Source organism: Coenobita brevimanus, chromosome 82, assembly GCF_032717465.1.
Source record: "Coenobita brevimanus isolate Jiangsu-jjx chromosome 82, ASM3271746v2, whole genome shotgun sequence".
NCBI lineage: Eukaryota > Metazoa > Arthropoda > Malacostraca > Decapoda > Coenobitidae > Coenobita > Coenobita brevimanus.
In genome coordinates, this window is record NC_137035.1 from 17250173 (window position 1) to 17272647 (window position 22475).

Genomic DNA, 22475 nt, shown 5'->3' on the forward strand with positions numbered 1-22475 from the left:
AGTGTGTGGTGAAATGCTTAGGTATGGGGGTGAGATTGTTGTGGAGTGGATATGGAAGTTGTGTAGATTGGCATGGGAAGAGGGAAGGGTTCCAGAGGACTGGAAATCAGGTATAATTGTTCCTCTATACAAAGGAAAAGGAGAGAGAGTAGTATGTGATAACCATAGGGGTATTTGCCAACTTGGTGTGACTGGTAAAATATATGGTAGAATACTCATTGATAGGGTTAGGCATATGACAGAGGAGCTAGATGGAGAAGAACAAGGGGGATTTAGGAAGGGAAAAGGGTGTGTAGATCAGATATTTGTTCTAAGATGTTTAGTGGAGAAGTATCTAGAGAAGGGAAGGAAAGTGTATGCTGCCTTCATGGACTTGGAGAAAGCTTATGACAGAATAGATAGGCAAGGTATGTGGAAGGTATTAAGAATATATGGAGTGGAGGGGAAATTGTTGAGTGCTGTGAAGAGTATGTACGAGGGAGCTAGGGTTACGGTGCGAGTGGATGGTGAGCTGAGTGAGTTCTTTGATCTCAATGTTGGACTGAAACAGGGTTGTGTGGTGTTTCCATGGCTGTTTAATATATACATGGATGGGGTGGTAAAGGAGGTGCAGGGTAGGGCAGTGGATGTGGGGGTGGCTCTAATGAATGAGGGTGAGATTTGGAAGCTTCCTGTGTTGTGTTTGCTGATGATACAGTACTGTTGAGTGAAGATGAATGGGAGTTGCAAGGTTTGGTGAATGAATTTGGGACAGTGTGTAAGAGGAGGAATCTGAAAGTTAATGTAAACAAAAGTAAAGTTATGGTGTTTGAGAGGAATGAAGTCACAGAGTGTGCAGTGAGGTTGGATGGTGAGGATATGGAGAATGTGAGTGCATTCAAGTACTTGGGTAGTGTGATGAGTAAGGATGGAACTTTGGGGGATGAAGTGCATGAAAGGGTACAGCAGGGAAGGAAGGTTGTTGGTACACTGAAAGCAGTGATGAGAAATAGGGAGGTGAGTATGGAAGTTAAGAAGTCACTGCATGATATTATTGTGATCCCTACCCTGACGTATGGAAGCGAGGCATGGACCTTGCAAGAGGGGAACAAGTCGAGAGTGAGAGCAGTGGAAATGAGTTACGTGAGAGGAGCATGTGGAATGACGTGGAGGGACAGGTTGACGAATGAAGAAGTGAAGGAACGCTGTGGGGTGGATGTGGATGTGGTTGAGAAGATTAGGAGAAATACACTGAGGTGGTTTGGACATGTGAAGAGAATGGAGAATGAAAGACTGACTAAGAGGGTGTATGTAGGTGAGGTGGAGGGAGGGAGAGGGAGAGGTAGACCGAGGATGAGGTGGAGGGATGGAGTTGAGAGGTATATGAGGGAGGGGGGGGGTGAGTGTGGGGGAGGGTAGTCAAATGGTGGGTGACAGAGCGACTTGGAGGCGTTTTGTCTGCGGCCACCCTTTGCGGGATTAGGGCGTCGGGCTATAGATAGATAGATAGATAGAAGAAAAAAATACAGTATATATATGCTAAATTGAAATCCTGGCATAAAGAAATATTCTTCTGCCACCCATAATAAATATTATAAATAAAGAAAATGTATTTACTGTATTAAGAAAAAGTTTGCAGCCAAACCTGACACATCCCAGACATGCTGTTTCTTGTAGGCTTTCTTTGATGCTAGCCTTAACTTTACCTATTATTACATGACTGGAGTAAGAGAAGGTTGATATATGAATACATTTATAGTGTTTTTTGCACTTACATACTGACTGCCTTCTTTCCAAAGAATGAAACAAGATGACATTGTAAAAGCTCCTTATCTGATGTTTGTGTTGAATGTCTATGGCAGTTGTCATGGTAACATTACATCATCATTTTGGCTCTCCGTTGGTGTAAACAATGCTAATTCAGTCTCTCTGGTCTTTTTAGGAGTTAACATTTGGGCATTATCCAAAAAAGTGAGTGTAAACTGTGGAACCTGTACCAAATAACATTTATTCCCTTTTATTGCTTGATCTAGTAATTGAGAAGTTCCTTCATTGTGGTAGACCAATTAACCACAATCAAGGAGGTTTGACTGTCTTAGAGTAGATTGGTGTTTATGCTTGACATCACCACTGACACTTGCCTCTTGCACAGAAGCCATGGCTAGGGTTAAGTGTAAACAGAATATGCTAAGAATCAGACAAAATACAGGGATTGCCACCAAGACATGCAATGTAAACAATCAAAGTGAGCACGCACTACTCGAACTCTCGATATTTGTGGCTGCTTGGTAAACTAGTCTGACGGGCACAGGAATTTTCAGTTCCTTCTCATAATTTTGTTCAACTTAAAAGAGATGCTAGCCAATCTGATGTCAGAAAATTTGTGTTATACCTCTATAGTTCAGAACTGATAGTGTATTCTTCAAATAAACTAGAAAGAAAAAAAGTTTTGCTGGGCCAAAACATATTAACACAGTGTGGCAACTCAACCATTAATCTGGAACAACTGTAAGTGAATAAAAGGTACTAACACATTGCCTAATTAATAGAATAACTTTATGAAACAACTGTCAATGAGGATTTGACCATGCCTCTTTAAGGCAGGAAGACCATTGCTGAGGATGTCAGTGTTTTAGTTCCTTTTTTAACACATTCATGCCAAGGATAGGACATTTTTCTTAGTTTATTAGTCCCCTACCAATGAAACCGGTCAAGGACTATATGTTTGCACGATTCTGTCAGTACGTCAGTCTGTCTGCAATTTCGTGTCCACTCTGTAACTTCCACATGTATGGACAGATTATTTATATAATTTCACACAATTGTTCCCCGTACCATGAAGATGTGTTGCGTGGAACAACCAGCCATCTGCTCCCAAGGTCAATTACATATGTACAGTACTCGTCAGAAGTATTCAGCGTTGTCTGCCAGGCGCGCAATACTTATGGCCAAAAAAGAATCACCCATTTTTGGGGGTAAGAATTGAGCCACAAGTTTGAGCTCCGAGCATGACGTCACGGTAGCCTGAGGCCTTCCGACACGGTGGTTGGTTCCCGCCTCAGTCGCCCATGGGCTGCCTGAGAGAGAGGAACTCCGCCGAGTGTCCCTCTCAAATTGCGCCATTTTTTACCGAGTGTCCCGCAGTGTTTTGGCCTTTAAAACTTTGTTATGGCACCTACCCGTGAACTATCGAGTGAAATCATATCCCAGATCATTGCTCTAAAGGAGGCAGGCCACCAGACAAAGGAAATTAGTGAATTGGTTGGTGTGGCACGATCGACAGTGCGTCGTTGGTGTGCGCGGTTTCGGGAGGAAAACAGTGGTGAAGTTCCCACAAAGAAACCGAGGTCTGGTAGGCCTAGGAAAACTTCCCCAAGGTCTGTTAATGTTTTAAAACGTGCAGTGGAGTTTAATCCTCGTGTGAGTGCAGGGAAAATTAAGGAGAGCAACCCAGAAGTGTTTGGTGAGGTGTCAGTGAGAACAGTGTCTCGTAGGGTGCATGAGCTTGGTTACACAAGTCACAGGCCTGTGAAAAAGCCTCTTCTCTCTAGCAGCCAGAGAATTCGTAGGCTTGCCTTTGCTAATAAATATCTAAACTGGGGTGAGGAGCAATGTTTGTCAGTGTTGTGGTCTGATGAGGCAACGTTTAGTGTTACCTGTAACAGAGGAGCACGCAAAGGTAGTGACCCACTTGACCCACGGTATGTAGAAAGCACAGTTAAACATCCTGATTCACTCTTGGTATGGGGTTGTTTCTCAGGGAAGGGTTTGGGGAAGCTTGTTGTGCTACCCAAGAACCTCAGAGTGAATCAGGATGTTTACCTGGAGCTTCTGTGTGATCATTTACCAGACTCCTTCGAGCTAACAGGTGCACGAGTGTTTCAGCAGGACGGTGCACCTGCTCACAAGGCCAAATCAGTCACCAATTGGCTTCATGACTGCGAGGTATCATTCATGACAGACTGGCCAGGAAATAGCCCAGACCTCAACCCGATTGAAAACCTCTGGTACCTCGTAAAGAAGAGTCTCCAAGGGAAGGACGTGAGCTCTCTGCCTAAGCTGGAAGCCACCATTCGTGACTCCTGGGACAAAATACCGCTCCAGCACCTAAGGAGCCTCGCCCTTTCACTTCCAAGACATCTCAGGTCCGTGAAGAAACGTAAAGGCTACCCTAGGAAGCACTAAAGGTAAATAAAATGCATTATTTATATGTTTTTTCAATGTTGAAAGGTTTGTTTCTCAGGAGGGACGCAGGGCGCTCCATACTTCTGACGAGCACTGTATAGTTATCATCCAGTAGGGGACTTTGTATTGCATGGCAATACTGAATGCACTTGTTCTTACTACTTTCATACATTTTTTAATGAACATGAGAAGGACCCCAAAAGTGAAAGGGTTAATAAAGGCAGTACAGTTGACCCACAGCTTATGCCATTTCTGTGAATGAATTTTCTTATTTGACAGTTTACCCAAATGTGACTTGTTCACCCAACACAGTACTGTTACCACTTACACTTGATATCAGCAGAAAACTTCAAAATGTTACAGTGACATCTGTGTGCATGAACCTCCCCAGTGTTGTCTGTATTTCTGTGTTACTGCAGTGGGTTGTTTGGTGTAGTCACTTAACTATATAATGATCGAGGTTCTTGCAGGACTGTCTCATGGGAAACAAAACTCTTTCTCTTTGGCAGCTAAGAAGAAAATGTTAATCAAAATCAAATCAAAATTCCTAAACTAATGAAAACACACAATACCTGTGTCAGAATATACTAGAAATCTCAGTACTGGCACAAAAAGTTATAAAATCTAATGACAGTAGGAAACCAAACAGAAAACATAAGTATTACATAAAAAGAAGCAAAACCTTAACAAATGTCCTGAAAGCAGCCACATATATATGATACATACCATGCTACATGCAAACATAATCATATAGCCAAGTGCTTATTTAATAGAGAGGGTGAGACATTAGGACAGTGAAGAAAGGCCATCGTACAGGATATAAGAAGTGCAACCTCACCTCAGCTCTGCAAGTCTGGGATGACTCCTTCCATCACCTTTACAAATGCCCGGGTGGTGTCAAAAGTGGCTTGAAACCCCTATACAAGGAAGTATGCAGTGAAACATTCATGAACAAGTGTTGTATACACTTAAAAGGACTGCACATTAAATACGACAGTTACTCTTACCAGTATTTGACAGTTTAGATGCATAAACAGGGGATGGCTTGACAGATAGATACGAAACAGATGGGAGAACAGTCTGGCCCTGCCTCAAGGCTCGGAAGGATTTGATCAGATACCTGGGTGAAAAGATACTGTTCTAATTTACATAAATAAAATACTGTGTTGTGCTTGGGCATTTAAATGAGTCACAAGTCAAGCAATTAAGCAGGCTGTGTACTGCAGCAGCTGATTGGCTATTTATGACAATACTGCAAACAATGCTCGGCTTCGTGTATACAGTATATTTTCTCTCCACCACGCTCCCCAGTAAACCCTTGGACACTATTACTCACACTCACATCCTTACATACTAACATTCTCTACCCACACTCACATTCCTTACCTATACATACATTCCCTACCCACAGACACTACCCATGCACACATTCACTACTCACACACATATTACCTAATCATACACATTCCCTACCCACACACACACATTTCCTACCCACACACACACATTTCCTACCCACACACACATTCCCTACCCACACACACATTCCCTACCCACACATGCATTCCTTACTCACAAACACATTCCCTACTCACAGACACATTCCCTACTCACACACACATTCCCTACCCACCCACACATTCCCTACTCACACACACATTCCTTACCCATGCACACATTCCCTACCTGCACACACACATTCCCTACCTACACACATTCCCTACACACACACATATTCCCTACCCACACACACATTCCCTACCCACGCACACATTCCCTACCCACGCACACATTCCCTACCCACATACACAATCCACACCCACACACACATTCCACACCCACACACATTCCATACCCACACACACATTCCATGCCCCCATACAATCCATACCCACACACACATTCCATGCCCACACACACACACTCCATACCCACACACACATTTCATACCTGGCAACCTGTAGGAACAAGACTGTATTCTCTCCCTCATAGGTGATGGCACAGGTAGTACTGGTATAGAGGCGTGGAAGGCTGGATGATGACAGGTACCCATGACCCCCACATGCCAGTCGACACATTTCCACTCCACTGGAGGCATCGCTGGCAGCTGTTGCTTTGAGACCACTTGACAGTGCATGCAACTGGTGGGAGGGGGGGTTAATTAACTAAAAAGCCAGGTTTTGTGTGTGTGTGTGTGTGTGTGTGTGTGTGTGTGTGTGTGTGTGTGTATTTACCTAGTTATGATATACCCCCCCTTGGGGTAGGGGGGGTTTTCAAGAATACTCCCCCAGTATCCCTGCTTGTCGTAAAAGGCGACTAAAAGGGTTAGCGGAGGGTTAGTGCCCCTTCCCGGAAAACGACTAACTAAAAAAACAAACAAGAAGCCTCGGACAAGGACTGACCAAACGATGACGACCCAGGACCGGACAAAAGACTTGGTAATGGGTACATGGAATGTAAGAGGAGCGAATGATGAGGTGAAAGAGAGAGATTGTCCAGGTGCTTGAGGGTGCGAAAGTGGATGTACTGTATGTGGAATAACTGAAACAAAATGGAGAGGAGAAAGTGTGAGAGAATGGGAGTATGGATGGGGTATATGTGCAGGAGTAGGTGAGAATGAGAGGGCAAAGGAAGGAGTATGTATAGTTGTGAGTAAAAGATGGAAGAAGAGCATAAGACAGTATGGATCAGTTGGGTCAAGGATTGTGTGGGTAAAGTTGAAAGTTGGAATGCAAATGTGGGCGATTGTGTCTGTGTATGCGCCAACGCAAGATCGTGCTAGAAGAGTGAGAGAAGAGTTCTGGACAAATGTAGAAGTGTGCATGGAAAAGTTTGGAAGGAGTGAGAGAGTATTTTTGATTGGTGATATGAATGGTAAAGTTGGGAATGTGAAGGTGGATGGAATAGTTGGTGAGTGGGGTGTGCCTGCTGAGATAGATGAGAATGGGAGTCCGTTAGTGGACATTTGTACTGGGAGGGGGTTGGTGATAGCCAATACCCTCTTCAGGCATAAAATGATCCACAGGTATACATGGCGAGTGATGAGAAGGGTGGGTGGTGAACTGAATGAAAGGAAGGCAATGATTGATTATGTGTGTGTGGATGAAAGGATGCGAAGATGTGTAATGGATGCAAGAGCTTATAGAGGTTGGGGGAGTGGACTTTCTGACCACTGCTTGGTGGTGGCCAGACTTAGGATTCAAGTAAGATGGAGGAATAGAAGAAGGGAAAGACGAGAGGAAGGAGTAGTTGCAAGGAGAGTGGGAAGGTTACAAGAGGATGAGAAAAAGGCAGAGTATAAGAGAGAAGTGGAGGAATGATTGGGCAAATATGAATTGGAGCAGATGGGAGACGTGGAAGGTGTGTGTAGGATATTTACAGAAGAAATATGTGCAGCATGTGATGTGGTGTGTGGAAGGAAGAGAAGACAGAGGGGGGTGCAAGGAACAGCGTGGTGGACTGAAGAGGTGAGACAGGCTGTGGCACAAAAGAAGAAAGCATACAATGAATGGATGAGAAATAGGGGCGTGGAAGAAGTTGAGAGGCGGAAGAGAGAGTTATATGTAGAAAGAAAGAGAGAGGTGAAAAGCTTAGTAAGAGAGAGTAAGAAGAGAGTGGATGAGGAATTTGGAAGGAATTTGAGTGTAAAGTGGAGGGACTGTAAGAAAATGTTCTGGAAAGAGGTGAAAAGAGTAAGACAGGGTGGAAGTGAAGTTAGCAGGGGAGTGAAAGATAAAAATGGTAGATTACTAGTAGAGAAGGGAGAAGAAGTGAGAGGATGGACAGAACACTTTAAGGACTTGCTGAACATATAGGATGGAAGTAATGCGAGTATAAGTGGCTGGGGAATGGCTGGGAGAAGGAGAGAGGTGAGAAGACAGGAAGAAATCAGTAGGATAGAAGTTGTGGAAGCAATGAAGAAAGTTAAATCGGGGAAAGCCCCAGGAATTGATGGAGTGTGTGGTGAAATGCTGAAGCATGGGGGAGAAATAGTAGTAGAATGGATGTGGAAGATGTGCAGATTGGCCTAGGAGGAAGGTAGGGTCCCGGAGGATTGGAAGTCAGGTATAATTATTCCCTTGTACAAAGGAAAAGGGGAAAAAGAAGTGTGTGGTAATCATAGGGGCATTTGTCTTCTTAGTATAATAGGAAAAGTGTATGGTAGGATACTTATTGACAGAGTTAGAGAAAGAACAGAGAAATTAGTTGGAGAAGAACAGGGAGGCTTTAGGAAGGGAAGAGGTTGTGTAGATCAGATATTCATTCTTAGATCTTTAGTGGAAAAGTTTCTAGAGAAGGGAAAGAAGTTGTATGCAGCTTTCATGGATTTGGAGAAAGCATATGACAGGGTGGATAGACAAGGATTGTGGAAAGTGTTAAGAATATATGGATTAGATGGGAAGTTGTTGTATGCTGTGAAGAGTATGTACGATGGTGCGAAGGCTGCAGTGTGTGTGAATGGTGAACTAAGTGAATTTTTCTCTTTGAAAGTTGGTTTGAAACAGGGATGTGTCATGTCTCCATGGTTGTTCAGTCTGTACATGGATGGGGTAATAAAAGAGGTACAAGGTAGGGTAGTGGATGTTGGAGTGGCCCTGGTGAGAGAGGATAGTGTTTGGAAACTCCCTGTACTGTTGTAGTTGATACTGTGTTGTTGAGTGAAGATGAAGGGGAGCTGCAAGGCTTGTTGGATGAGTCTGGGAGAGTGTGTAAGAAACAGAATCTAAAGGTGAATGTAGGGAAGAGTAAAGTGATGGTCTTTGAGAGAGGTGAAGTCAGTGAATGTACAGCGAGGTTGGATGGTGAGGAATTGGAAAATGTGAGTACGTTTAAGTACTTGGGTAGTGTGATGAGTAAGGATGGAGGTTTGGAGAGTGAAGTGCTTGAAAGGGTACAGCAGGGAAGAAAGGTTGCTGGTTCTTTGAAAGCAGTGATAAAAAACAGGGAAGTGAGCATGGAAGTGAAATAGTTACTACATGACAGTATTGTGATACCAACTCTAACGTATGGAAGTGAAGCTTGGACGTTGTTGGAAGGACACAAGTCAAGAGTTAGAGCAGTGGAAATGAGTTATTTAAGAGGAGCCTGTGGAGTCACATGGAGAGACAGGCTGACGAATGAGGATATAAAGGAGCATTGTGGTGTGGATGTGGATGTGATAGGAAGCGTTATGAGGAACACACTGAGGTGGTTTGGCCATGTGGAGAGGATGGAGGGTGAAAGACTGACGAAGAGAGTGTATGTGAGTGAGGTGGAGGGTGGAAGAGGGAGGGGGAGGCCGAGGATGAGATGGAGGGATGGGGTGGAGAGGTATATGAGAGAGGGGGGTGTGAGTTGGGAGCAGGGCAGTGAAATGGCCAAACGGGATTGAGGCGTCTGGCAATAGATAGATAGATAGATGATATATAGGAAATGAGCTATGTTTGTGGGGTCCCGTGGCTGTTTCTCAGGTCACATTTTGCTTTGAACTCATTTTTTATACTGGACGATCTCTTTGTCCAGGCCATTCTGCATGTCTATGCATCTGTATAGAAAACTGCATTTCTTGATATCCTTCAAGCAACTTGACTTTTTCAGTCTCATTCCATGTCCTCTTGTCACTGTCCCATCCCATACAAAGAGATCTTCTCTGTCAATTTTTTCTACTCCCATCATAGCCCTGAACACTGCAGTCATGTTGCCCCTGTCTCATTCTTCTAAGGTAGGCAGATCTGGCTTTTCCAGTGTTTCCATGTATAACAGATCTGCCAGGCTATGGACCATCTTGGTTGCTATTCTCTGTAGTCACTTGATCTTGTTGATATCTTTCTTTTTATGTGGGGACCACACTACTGCCACATGTTCCGATGTGGGGCGGATCATGGCCAGGATCAATTTTTTCATCATCTCATCCATGTAATGAAATGCTACTCTTATGTTAGTCAAGAGATTATATATCTCTCTATCTTGTTAATGTGTTTTTCGGGTGACAAATTATCCTGGACCAGCACTCCCAAGTCCTTCTCTTCTCGCACTTTTGTGATTGGTTCATTACCCATCAAATAATTCAGTGATGGTCTCTTGGTACTTTTATCCATTTCCAATATTTTACCTTTTTTGTTTTGAATTTTATTTCCCACATCCGGCTCCAATCATGAATCCTATCCAGGTCCTCCTGCAGCATTTTACAGTCTTCCTCAACTTCTACTTTCCTCAAGATCCATACATCATCAGCAAACAGACTTGCATATCTGTTCATTCCATCTACAATATCTGTCTGTCTATCTATCTATCTATCTATCTATTGCCAGATGCCATAATCCCGTAAGGGGTGGCCATTTGACTTTGAGTTATTTGTTTTACGGGGAGGGGCACTAATCCTCCACCAACGCATTGTTGACACGTAGGGAGCACGTATGGTTTGGTTATATGGTTACCACCCAGCGTTGTAAATGGTTTCTTGGCTTACAGGAAACCATTTGGCTTGTCACTCAATGTAAAGCCACCTGTAAAGGAAAGAAAAACAATAAGAAGTGACAGGAAAGATGGAAGAAAGAGGAAGAGAGGAGGACAGGCACAGAAAAAGAATGATAAAGGCTAAGGAAGAAGTAGGCAGCACTGCATCGCCACCACCTACCACCTATCTACAATATCGTTTATGTAAAATCAAGAACATTACTGGCGCTAACACCAAGCCCTGTGGGACTCCACTTGTTACTTCCCTCCATCCAGATATCGTGTCTTTTATTACTGTCCTCATTTGCCTGTCTCTCAAGAAATTTCTCATCCACTCCAAGAGGTTCCCCTTCATTCTTCCTGTGTGTTCCAATTTCCACACTAGTTGCTTGTGGGGTACCTCATCAAAGGCTTTCTTCAGATCTAAATACACACAATCCACCCAACTACCTCTCTCTTTCTGTGTGTGTGTGTGTGTGTGTGTGTGTGTGTGTGTGTGTGTGTGAGTGAGTGAGTGAGAGAGAGAGGACTCCCTCTCCTTCATGGTAGCAAGAAAAATTTCACATAATGTTATACTTTACTGTATTGAAAAGGTTGAGGAAGAATGCTTTCCTCACAAATAACATCTTAAAAACTCAGTCATCTGGTGGTATTCAGAATGAAACTGGCTGGTACTAGCAAGAAAAAAAGAGCTTTTACCTAGCCAAAGAATCATTTTTTCATTCAGTGAGCTACTTTTGGAAATTATTTTGAGGCTTTTGCCATCACACAGGCATTAGAAGAGGTTATGGGAGATATCATATCAGACTAAATAGGCTTATTGGCATGTACATTACTTCTTGTCTCAGATTATGATACCTCATGAGGAATTATGACCTTCCCTGAAAATGTAATGATGTTTCCTCTGGAAAAACAGTGCCTGAGGCTGTTTCTAGAGACTCAGACTGCAGGGCAACCCAGGCCCATTTTAGTGTCAGATTCTTCCATGGAAGTGTTTGGTACCATTGTTGTTTTTGTGACTTCACTTTGAAGAGGGGAGGAAGAGGGACCTCACTCCAGCAGACAGGATCAGATAAACCAAGCATCGCTATAATTCATTTGCTGTGAGTTATCACTGACTTTCTGGGTAGTCTAATATTTTTTTTTCCCACTCTACTCTCTCCAAGGAATAGGAGAGAAGAGTGAAGAGGCCTCAGACATGGAACACCGGGACAGAGATGATAAGACATATACTGGCCAGCATATTGTGACATGATGGGCACTGGAATACCCTCCATGACTCAGCTTGTCAACACTTCAGTGGTCTGTTTCAATATAGTGTGCTGTGAGTTACTGGCTGTGGACCACAAACATTACAGAGGAGCAGACTGTAGCACCAGTCGAGCAGGGCAGTACTCCCAAGGTGGATGGAAAGCTGATGACAGGGAGTGCTGGAGCTCCCGTTTCATCAGCCCTCAGGACTAGTTCCTGACCATCCCCCTTTGCTGAACTTTTTCAGTGTCTCAGTTACACAGAGACTGGGCCAGCATGCTCTCCAGTACAAATTTCTCTAACTGTCTTCACCAAACTACATGCACAGTACACACTACATTTCCTATTCAAAATTTACCAAAAATGGCGTCGTTTTATCAAGCCTCGGAGTCCCCAGGGGGGGGGACCATAAATGCCTCCACCATCTGCCCCTCTCCCGGTGACGACTCTAGGTGCCTGGAACCACTGTCTGACTCTCTTCTTCTTCATTTCTGCAACATTCGCGGCCTTTCCTCTAACTTTCGCTCTGTTGAGCACCACCTCTCCTCCTCTAAACCTCACCTTCTTTTTCTAACGGAGACTCAGCTGTCTGAGGCAACTGACAGCAAACCCTTTTCTGTATCCTCCTACTTTCTCTATACTCATTTCAAAGCCGAAGGTGGCTGTTGTGTATATATACGCAACGACTTATCTTGCTCTCGTGTTCCTGAACTTGATTCTTCTGAATTCTCCACACTCTGGCTTCGGCTTTCCTGTCATTCTCTGACTAAATATATCTGTACTGTTTACTTATCCCCCAATTCTACTGACTATCAAAAATTCTTCGACTATCTTACTTCTACGATGGAACACATTCTATCCATTTCTCCTTTCTCTGAAATCTCCATTCTTGGAGATTTCAATGTTCACCACCACCTTTGGCTCTCCTCTCCTTTCACGGATCCACCTGGTGAACAAGCCTACATCTTTTCTATCCTTAATGACCTAGAGCAGCTTGTACAGCACCCTACCCGTATCCCTGACCGCCTTGGAGAGAGCTCCAACATACTTGACCTCTTCCTTACAACTAATCCTTCTGCTTACTCTGTTAATCTTTTCTCTCCGTTGGGTTCCTCCGATCACAACCTTATTATCTTAACCTGTCCTATCACTCCGGTACGGCCTGTGGACCCTCCAGGGAAACGTCGTCTGTGGCATTTTGGAGCTGTGGATTGGGAGGCCCTCAGGCAGTACTTCTTTGATTTTCCCTGGAATGATTATTGCTTCCATGGCCGTGAGCCATCTGAGTGTGCCTTGCGCATTACGGAGGTTATTCTCTCGGGCATGGAAGCATACATTCCTTTCTCATATCCTTTGACTAACGCAAGAAAGCCTTGCTTTAATCACGCTTGTTCTAATGCTGTCCGCAACAAGGAGAGGGCCTACAAAAGGTACCGGAGCCAACCCACCCCTGAATCACATCATTGAATCGGGCTAAGTCTGTTCTTCGCTCTACTAAAAATAATTTCATCCATACTAAATGCTCTCAACTCTCCAACTCGAATTCTTCCCGCTCCTTCTGGGATCTTGCCAAAAATCTTTCTAACAACTTTACCTCATCATCCTTCCCTCCTCTTTTCTACTCTGATGGTTCTGTAGCTCTTTCTTCTACTGATAAAGCAGATATCTTCGCACAGACTTTCTCCTCCAATTCTACCTTAGACGATTCTGGTGCTGTTCCTCCATCACTTCCCCCCTCTGACTTCCTCATGGCTGACATTAAAATTTCTTCAGTTGATGTATTTTCTGCCATCACTGGCCTCAGTACTAACAAGGCATATGGGCCTGATGGGGTCCCTCCTGTTGTTCTCAAGAACTGTGCTTCTGTGCTTACACCCTGCCTAGGCAAACTCTTTCGTCTTTGTCTGTCAACTTGTACCTTTCCTTCTTGCTGGAAGTTTGCTATCATTCAGCCAGTCCCAAAGAAGGGTGACCACTCCCAACCCTCCAACTATCGTCCAATTGCTTTAACGTCCTGTATTTCAAAAGTTTTCGAGTCAATTCTTAATAGAAAAATTTTAAGGCATCTTTCCTATCACAACCTTCTTTCCGATCGTCAGTATGAGTTCCGTCAGGGACGCTCCACTGGCGATCTTCTCACCTACCTTTCAGACTCCTGGTCATCCTCCTTTCGGGACTTTGGCGAAAGCTTTGCCATTGCACTTGACATCTCAAAGGCTTTCGATCGAGTCTGGCATAAATCTTTAATTTCCAAACTGCTCTCCTACGGTTTCTATCCTTCTATCTGTGCCTTCATCGCTAGCTTCCTTTCTGGTCGTTCTATAGCCGCTATTTTAGATGGCCATCGTTCTTCTCCTAGATCTATCAACAGTGGTGTTCCTCAGGGCTCTGTCCTATCACCAACTCTCTTCCTTTTATTCATCAATGATCTTCTAAGCTGTACATCTAACCCTATCCACTCATACGCTGATGACTCCACCCTTCACCTTTCCATTCGGTTCCCGCAACGCCCATCTCAACAGTTACTTCAACAAACAAGGGATGAGGCTATGGCACACCTAATGTCTGACTTGGCTCGTATCTCTGACTGGGGTAAAAATAATATGGTTGTTTTTAATGCATCTAAGACTCAGTTCTTACACCTATCAACCCGACAAAATCTTCCACAGGTATACCCACTAATATTTAATAATATTCAGCTTAATCCTGCATCATCCTTGAACATGCTTGGGGTTTCGTTTACTTGGGACTTATCTTGGAAAGATCATATTACATCTCTTGTAAAATCTGCTTCCAAGAGATTGGGTGTGCTAAGCCGACTCCGCTCTTTCTTTACCCCTGCGCAATTGTTGACTCTATACAGGGGTTTTATCCGCCCCTGTGTGGAGTACAACTCTCATGTGTGGGGAGGCTCCCCACATACAACGCTTCTCAATAGGGTGGAGTCAAAGGCTTTTCGTCTCATTAACTCTCCTCCTCTTACTGACTCCCTTCAACCTCTGTCTCTTCGCCGCACTTTTGCATCTTTATCTCTTTTCTGTCGCTACTTTAATGGTCACTGCTTCTCTGAACTGTCTGCTTGCATTCCTCCACCTCTACGACGGGCGCGTAGCACCCGTCTGGCAGCAAACTCTCATCCTTTTTCTGTCCAACTCTCTAATGCAAGAGTTAACGGTTACTCCCAGTCTTTCATTTATGCAACAGGTCAGCTCTGGAACTGTCTCCCTCTGTCTGTATTTCCTGCTGCCTATGATCTCCAGTCTTTCAAACGCAGTGTGTCCAGGCATCTCAAAATGATCGGATCTTGAATTTGGCTCTATATTGTATTTTGTTTTTCTCTTGGAGGGAACTGTTACTGCGGGCTCATGGCCTTTGGTTCCTTCTTCCTCGCATTTAAAAAAAAAAAAAAAAAATTACAGAAAGATGAGCCACAACAGGATTGTCCTGCCAACCCAAACCATTTTGTGGTAGATGGTGGCAACCATCATCCACTCACTTGATGTGGTGTTGCCAACTTCCTCTTAGGTGACTCTACACTGAGTGACAAGCCTAATTGTTTCCTGTTATCCAAGAACTTTTCACAGTGCTGCATACTACTGTTATAACTAAATAATGGGATGATGTGGAACTTATTATGTTGCCTTGTTCACAAAGTAGAGAAGCAATTGCAGCATGCATCCAGGAACCAAACCTCCACACTCTTCCCCATGCCTTGCTGTGGAAGGGACTGTCCATCGCAAGGGAACATCATTTCACTGCACGGGATAGCCTGCTGGGGTGACTGCTCTCCTACACTTGTTGGGTCTTCTAGGCCAGACAGTCCTGGGTTATTCTACTACTGCTGCTACTACCCAACCTTTGAAGGCAATCTGTAATCCCTGACATTCTTCATGGGGCTTTGCTAAGGTTCTCCTGATAATGATCATGGAGGGCGACTATGCTCATCTTTCCCATTAATCGTATATGATGTACCTGACCACAGGAGTTGCAGTCAATGTCACAGAGCCAATAAACAACTGTAAAGGACATGGTGAGGGATGATTGATGCCTTCAGCTTGTTGACAGTGGGTCACAAACTTTGGTGGTAGGTTCTGACTCTGCTCTGGTATGTTTGATAACACTGATTATGCCTCACACAATGGTGGTGTGGCTGTCTGTTCTGTTGCCACTTTTGTGATGCCCACTGAACCTGAAATACACTTTTAAATGAGTCTGACACAGGACCCAGACTCTTGGAGAAGATAGGCCTCTTGATTCTCAGGGTATGTCCCTGTCCTCTGCTGCCCATGTTCCATTGCAGACCCCGCTAAGGGTGGGGTCATCTTGATGTGGTGGCAGGGCTTGAAGCTTGGCTGGCAATGCCACCTACTCTGGACGCGTGCCTACCTTTGTAGGGTTCGACATTTGTCAGCCTCACGGACCAGGCACCCCCCACATCACTAATAGAAGAGGCTTGCTGGTGATGATGTTCGTCCCTTCAATTTGCCATCTAGGGCAGAACTGTTGCCTCCCCGTGTCTACCATGCGTGGCATCCCATAATGCTGGGAGATGGGAGTCTTAGGAGTTGAGCGATGCTGCACCCTGCAGCTAACCATACAACTCTTCGGTCCCCTATTCTGGCTAGATAGGTGGCCTGGATGGGCCCGACCAGGTCAATCAGCCGGTCATGTGTTGGCTAGGGTCAAGTTGGCACTGGGGGGGGGGGGAGCTGGTGGCTCCTATCATCCTGGTGTCACGCTTGCACGGGTCCCCCGAAGGTTACCCACGTATACAGTCCTGCTACCTCCGGGGTCGCCAGTGGTGTTATCCTTAGCATACGACCTCCCCCAGTTGGGCTTAGTGGTGGAGGAATGAAGTTTGTTTTGTCATTAATGTTAAAAAAAAAATTTGGTTGACGACTCAGGCTTTGTCCCTGGACACTCTTTTATTGCTACCTTGAAACCTTACCAGGCCCCTAGTGAATGTCCTCCTCTTCCCCAGCGTTCAGCTGGGACTGGGAGACATTCACATCGGGTTGGGGCAGCTCTGGGGTTGGTCCTAGATGAAGCAGTGCCCAAAACCTACGCGAGATATCTAGTGCTGAAGCCCTCTTTGGGAGGGTCACTGCTAGAAATGAACATTTTTTATTTGCAGTGTGCTGTTGTTTCTGCTTGTGGGAAGGAACCTAGGATATCTACTCAGGGGGATGCAAGCATCCTTCCTGAGGTGTCCTCCCCTGAGAAGAGTTCCCAGTTGCTAGCTCTGACTTCCATTTCTGGTGCTGGTGTTTCCTGTGTTCCACATGCTGTGTTCAACCAATGTAAGGGTGTCATATTTTCATGTGCTTTCTGATACTCAGAGGAAAAACTGTTGGAGAAACTGTGGTCGTCTGGTGTTGTGAAGGTTGAGCGCCTTCAGATGACAGATGGGGTTTTGTCCCTGACTCCATCCTTGTTCCTGACTTTCGACAGATTAACATTGCCCGCATCTGTGAAACTGGTGTGGCAGTCACTTTTTGTGATGCCATATGTGCCGACCCCAAAGCACTTTGTCCACTGTCAGGGGTATGAGGATGTTAGCCGATATTGCTGCCGAGCACAGGCTGGCCTTCCTGGTGTTTGTGTCTCCTGTGGCAACCCAAATCATACCAGTGACTGTCCAGGACCCCTTAAATGCTATCACTGTGGAGGTCCTCATGCTGTATATTCAAGAAACTGTCCTAGATACAGCCTGGAAAAGGAAATCTTGACCATTCACATGTGTGAGAAGGTTTCATTTCCAGAAGCAAAGAAGAGGGCCCAGACTCTCTCCTTTCAGCCCGGGGCTACTTATGCTTCTGTCCTTTCTGGAACATCTGTGCTTCATTCTGTGTCGCAAAAGTTGCCTTGACCCGTTCAAGTGCCCACTTCCACATCTGGTGATTTGCCAGATGTTGTCTCCAGAACTGATAATGCATGTGAAAGCAGTGTTCGCACACCCTCTACTTCGAATGTTTCTGCCCCCACTTTGGTGGCTGGGGGTTTGCTCCCTTCTGTAGTGGTGGCAGACGTCCATGTTGATGGATCTCCTTGTCCTGACATATCCAAAATTCTGATATCTTTCCTGTTCATGGCAAGCATCGCCATGGCTCATCAGAGCCCTGTCACCAAAGGTTTCTGTTGTGGAGTCCACTACTCATTCTGCTCGGGACTGACAGGGCAGGTGAGGGATGTTGTTTGGCGGACTGTCCAGCCTCCACCAGATAATGGAGATGTCTGGGTTGTTGATGCGCCTCCTCAGTTGTATGTAGTACTGTGGGGTGCACTACAGATAGTACTCCTCCTCATGATGGTACTGCCTGCTCTGTTTCGGCCAAGGCAGCTTGTGGTCCCTCTCCCAAGCGATCTCTTGCTCCACCACAGAGGAAGACCATTGTCTGGCCCTCTTCTTCTTTCCCTTTGTCGTCTTCAAAATCGGGTATCTCGGGTTCCTCTTCCAAGGGGTTGTCCATGGTTAGAAAACCTGTTAACCCCTTAAACGCGGATCGTCTCATTTGCGACGCTCGGCCCAAAGGACATATCGGCGGATCGTCGCAATTGCGATTCTAGTAAATTTTGAATAACCGCGGGCAAGCAGGCTCCAGCTGGTATTGTCTATCAGTACTGCCACCCTTGAGCTAACTTTTAGCACACTTGACCTTTGTACTACTGACCTCGGTTGTTGCCAAGTTTCATTTTTTTTACCCACCCACGCACCGCTGGCCGGCCCTCCCTCGTCGTGCGATATGGCAGTGTGCGGACGGCTCATACGTGTCAATCTGCGCCTTCCTCTCGCAAGCACTTTATGCTATTTGGAAACGCTTGTTTCCCCAGTTGTCACACTAGCATTTTTTCGCGCGGTTTGCCCCTGTTTAGTGTCAGTCCGCGCGAATCTTTCAAGGTGACACCATGTCCAATTCAAGCTCTTCCGAGTCTGTGCCTTCCAGCCCTCTGAAAAAGGGTTTTGTGACCTCCACCCCGTACAAAACCTTACAAGGAACTGCTGAGGGACTGAGTGACTCGGCAATAGCTAGTGAATTATTGAAAGCGTCCATGGATTATGGAAGTGACGTCGGTGTTTGGTCTAGCCTGGCAGAGTCGGACACGCAATCGAGTGCTGAGTCTGAGGTGCCAGAAGTGACTATTTCTGTGCCAAGCACCTCAACAGGCAAGGCTCCTGTGAAAAGGGGCCTAGAATATGGAAAGGGGGCCAAGAGGAAAAGAAGTGGTGACCCCGCTTCACAGCCATTGTCCCCTACACCACGTCACGCCACCGCCAGCCCGCCACGCACTCCCAGCCCCATTCTCTCGTCCTCCTCTTCAGCTGCCCTTTCTCCGGAGTCTTCGGAGTCGCCTTCACCACATCGGAAGAGAAGTAGACAGTCGTGTTTACGTAGTAGAGGTTTCCGTAGGCCCAGTGTTCGTGCTAGTAGGGCTAGAACTTTGTCCCCTAGTGTAAGGCTAGCTCCTAAGGTTACTCGCACTAGGCCACTCGCCAGTCACGCCACCGCGAGTGACCTTGAACCCTGTGCTTATCTCCCCACCACCACCACCACTACACCAACACGACCTAGGACAGCCTCTGCCTCACGCACTGTCCCACCGCCTGCCTCACCCACTCCCACATGACCTGCCTCACCCCCCGCCGCCCCCAGCACCTTCCAGCCTAGGCAGGGCACTCTGGATGCCTTCGTGTGGTCAGAGGGCTCAGATTTTGTGCCGGAAGATCTGCCCTTTGATGACAGTGGGTGTGGAATTCAGGCTGACTTCCCTGTCCCAGAGGATGGTGAATGCTTGGACTATCTGTTGGCCTTCATGGATAACGGGCAATGGAGCAGATTTGTACCGAGACGAACAGGTACGAGGGGCAATCTGCTGCAGTTTGTGAAGGAGAAGGTGAAGCTGCAACGCCATCCACGTCGCGGATGGCAGCATGGGTGCCTCTAACGATCAGGGAACTCTTTGTATTTATTGGTTTGATGTTATTGATGCCCCACAATTGGAAGCATAAGCTCGAGGAATACTGGAGTTCAGACGATCTTTGCCCCACACCAATCTTCAATAAATACATGAGCCGCGATCGTTTTAGGCAGCTCATGACTTACCTTCACTTCGCGAACAATGATGAGCCTTCCCGAACTGACCCATTATGGAAAGTGAGGGGAATCCTGAACTTGATCAAGGATAAGTTTACGAGGTTCCTGCGCCCTTTCAAGAAAGTGGTGATTGACGAGTCCTTGGTTTTGTTCAGGGGCCGTCTTCGGTTTGTGCAGTATATTCCAAGCAAACGGCACCGCTTTGGAATCAAGTTTTTCGTGCTGTGCGACTGCAAGACGGGGTTCATCTTAGACTTCGTTATTTACACCGCCAGCAATGTCGATTTGGACAAGACTGACCCCCTTGGATTCTCTGGTTCTGTGGTGAAAGTGCTGTTGGAAAAGTACTTTGGCGAGAATCATGTCCTGTATACGGACAATTACTATACAGCTCCTAAACTCGCCAAGTACCTTTCTGAACACGGCGTCGGATCCTGTGGCACTGTCAGGAGCAATAGGGCACACTACCCTGCCTTCCCCGAGGCTGAAAAATCAAAGCGGGGAGACGTGCACCTGAAGAAAACTGACAAGATGCTGGCGATCAGGTGGCACGATAAGAGAGTCGTGAATGTGCTCACCACAGTACACAAGGGGGAAATGGTGGCCACAGGGAAGGTCGACAGAAGGACTGGCGAGCCTGTGATGAAGCCTGATGCTGTCATTGACTACAACGTCAATATGCGGCTGGTGGACAAGTCTGACATGATGATCGGAGAGATAGACTGCCTGAGGAGGAACCGTCGCTGGTACAGGAAGGTGTTCTTGCACTTGATTGATATGTGCATGCTGAACGCCTTCATCCTGTATAAGATCAAGAATAGGAAGCCAGCAAACTACTCTCTCCGACGATTTTCAAAGACTTGTGTCTACCAGCTGCTTCAGCGTTATGGGCAGGTACTGCCATCAGGTCCCAGGCGCCACCCACACACACCTCCAGACCGCCTACAGTGTCAGGCCTACCTTCAGTGACACCGCCTGGAGCCACTGCCAGCCACTGCCAAGAGGGGAAAAGCACTCAGGAGGTGTCATGTGTGCAGCCACACTACCAGGCAGGACAGAACACTTAGGCGCACCTCCTTGCAGTGCAAAGAGTGCAAAATTCCCCTCTGTGCTTACCCGTGTTTCTTTGACTACCACAGCCTGACTAGATATTGAAAATAAGGGTAAGATTCTTGAAAATAATACTGAGAGTGACAGTGATACTAGTGTTTAGTTTTCTTTTACGTACTGACTGTGACAGTTTGATGAGTGTAAATTAGTGTATGTACTTGTAAAAGCACTGACAGTGACAGTGTTTTTTTGTGTAAATAATTGTACATAGTAATATTATAAGTATTGCGAGTGACAGTCACTCCAGTGTAAGAAGTTGAAAGCATATGTTCCTATTCTATGTTCTGACAGTGACAGTTTGTTGTGTAGAAAATATTATTTTTATAACAATAGACAGTGACACTGATGAATATGGCAAAAAACGGACAGCTACAGTGAAAGTGAGCGATAGAAATGAAGTGCGAGTGGCCGACCGGAGCGAGAATAAAGTGCCTGCCGTAAGGCTGAATAAACTCTTGCCGCGGTGGTCTTCCTCATTCCTGCTTCACAATACTGGCAGTGACAGTGATTTTTAGGGCCGTAATAGTGCCAAGCGAGCCTTTGCGAAGTACTATGAAGGAAAATAATGTAGTATACGTGTTTTTAGCCGTGAAAAGGGAAATGTGTGTTCAGTGAAGGGAAGATTGCTGCCGCGCTGCATGTCGGCCGTGCGCTCCGTTCATTAGAGCCTTATTTTCAGTGCTTATTGTACAAATACGGATTCCAAACAACCTGTACGTTGTTGTATAAAGTGCACTGTGACAGATTAAGGCTGTGGTAGAAAGAAAACCGGGTTTCTGGAGGTGTGAAAGTGAAGACTTTGTTACCCAACTTTGCAAGTCTTCACAAGTCCTTTAGTAGTCCACGAAGGCTCAACATCTGTCTCAGGAGAAAGCTGAATGTATACTATATGCCATAAAAATTTTAATATTCTAGGGTTAATCTCTGATTTTTGGCAAATATTTTCCCACAGGTACTCAGACCCCGCTACAACCCCGCCACAGCAGGGGGATCGGCTGTACACAGCCGCGTTTAAGGGGTTAATAAACTTAACCCTCAGCCAGGTGTTTGGAAACCTGTCAGGGTTCTCAGTGTCCAAAACTCTGGTACTAGAAGTCTATCTATCTATCTATCTATTGCCAGACGCCTCAATCCCGTTTGGGGTGGCCACAAACAAATCGCCTCCAAGTCGCCCTGTCCCCCGCCATTTCACTACCCTGCTCCCAACTCACACCCCCCTCTCTCATATACCTCTCCACCCCATCCCTCCATCTCATCCTCGGTCTCCCCCTCCCTCTTCCACCCTCCACCTCACTCACATACACTCTCTTCGTCAGTCTTTCACCCTCCATCCTCTCCACATGGCCAAACCACCTCAGTGTGTTCCTCACAACGCTTCCTATCACATCCACATCAACACCACAACGCTCCTTTATATCCTCA

General features: G+C 45.8%; 1 protein-coding gene across 1 annotated transcript in view; it reads right to left on the minus strand.

Annotated features, from left to right (window-relative positions):
* Positions 1 to 22475, minus strand: part of LOC145409684 (peroxisomal acyl-coenzyme A oxidase 1-like) — a 148753-nt gene that overhangs the window by 35068 nt on the left and 91210 nt on the right. Inside the window, exons 7-8 of the mRNA XM_080280037.1 lie at positions 6115 to 6305; positions 5172 to 5284 (exon numbers count right to left, since the gene is read on the minus strand). Of these exons, the coding sequence (XP_080136163.1) occupies positions 5172 to 5284; positions 6115 to 6305 (304 nt within the window). The remainder of the gene's footprint in view (positions 1 to 5171; positions 5285 to 6114; positions 6306 to 22475) is intronic.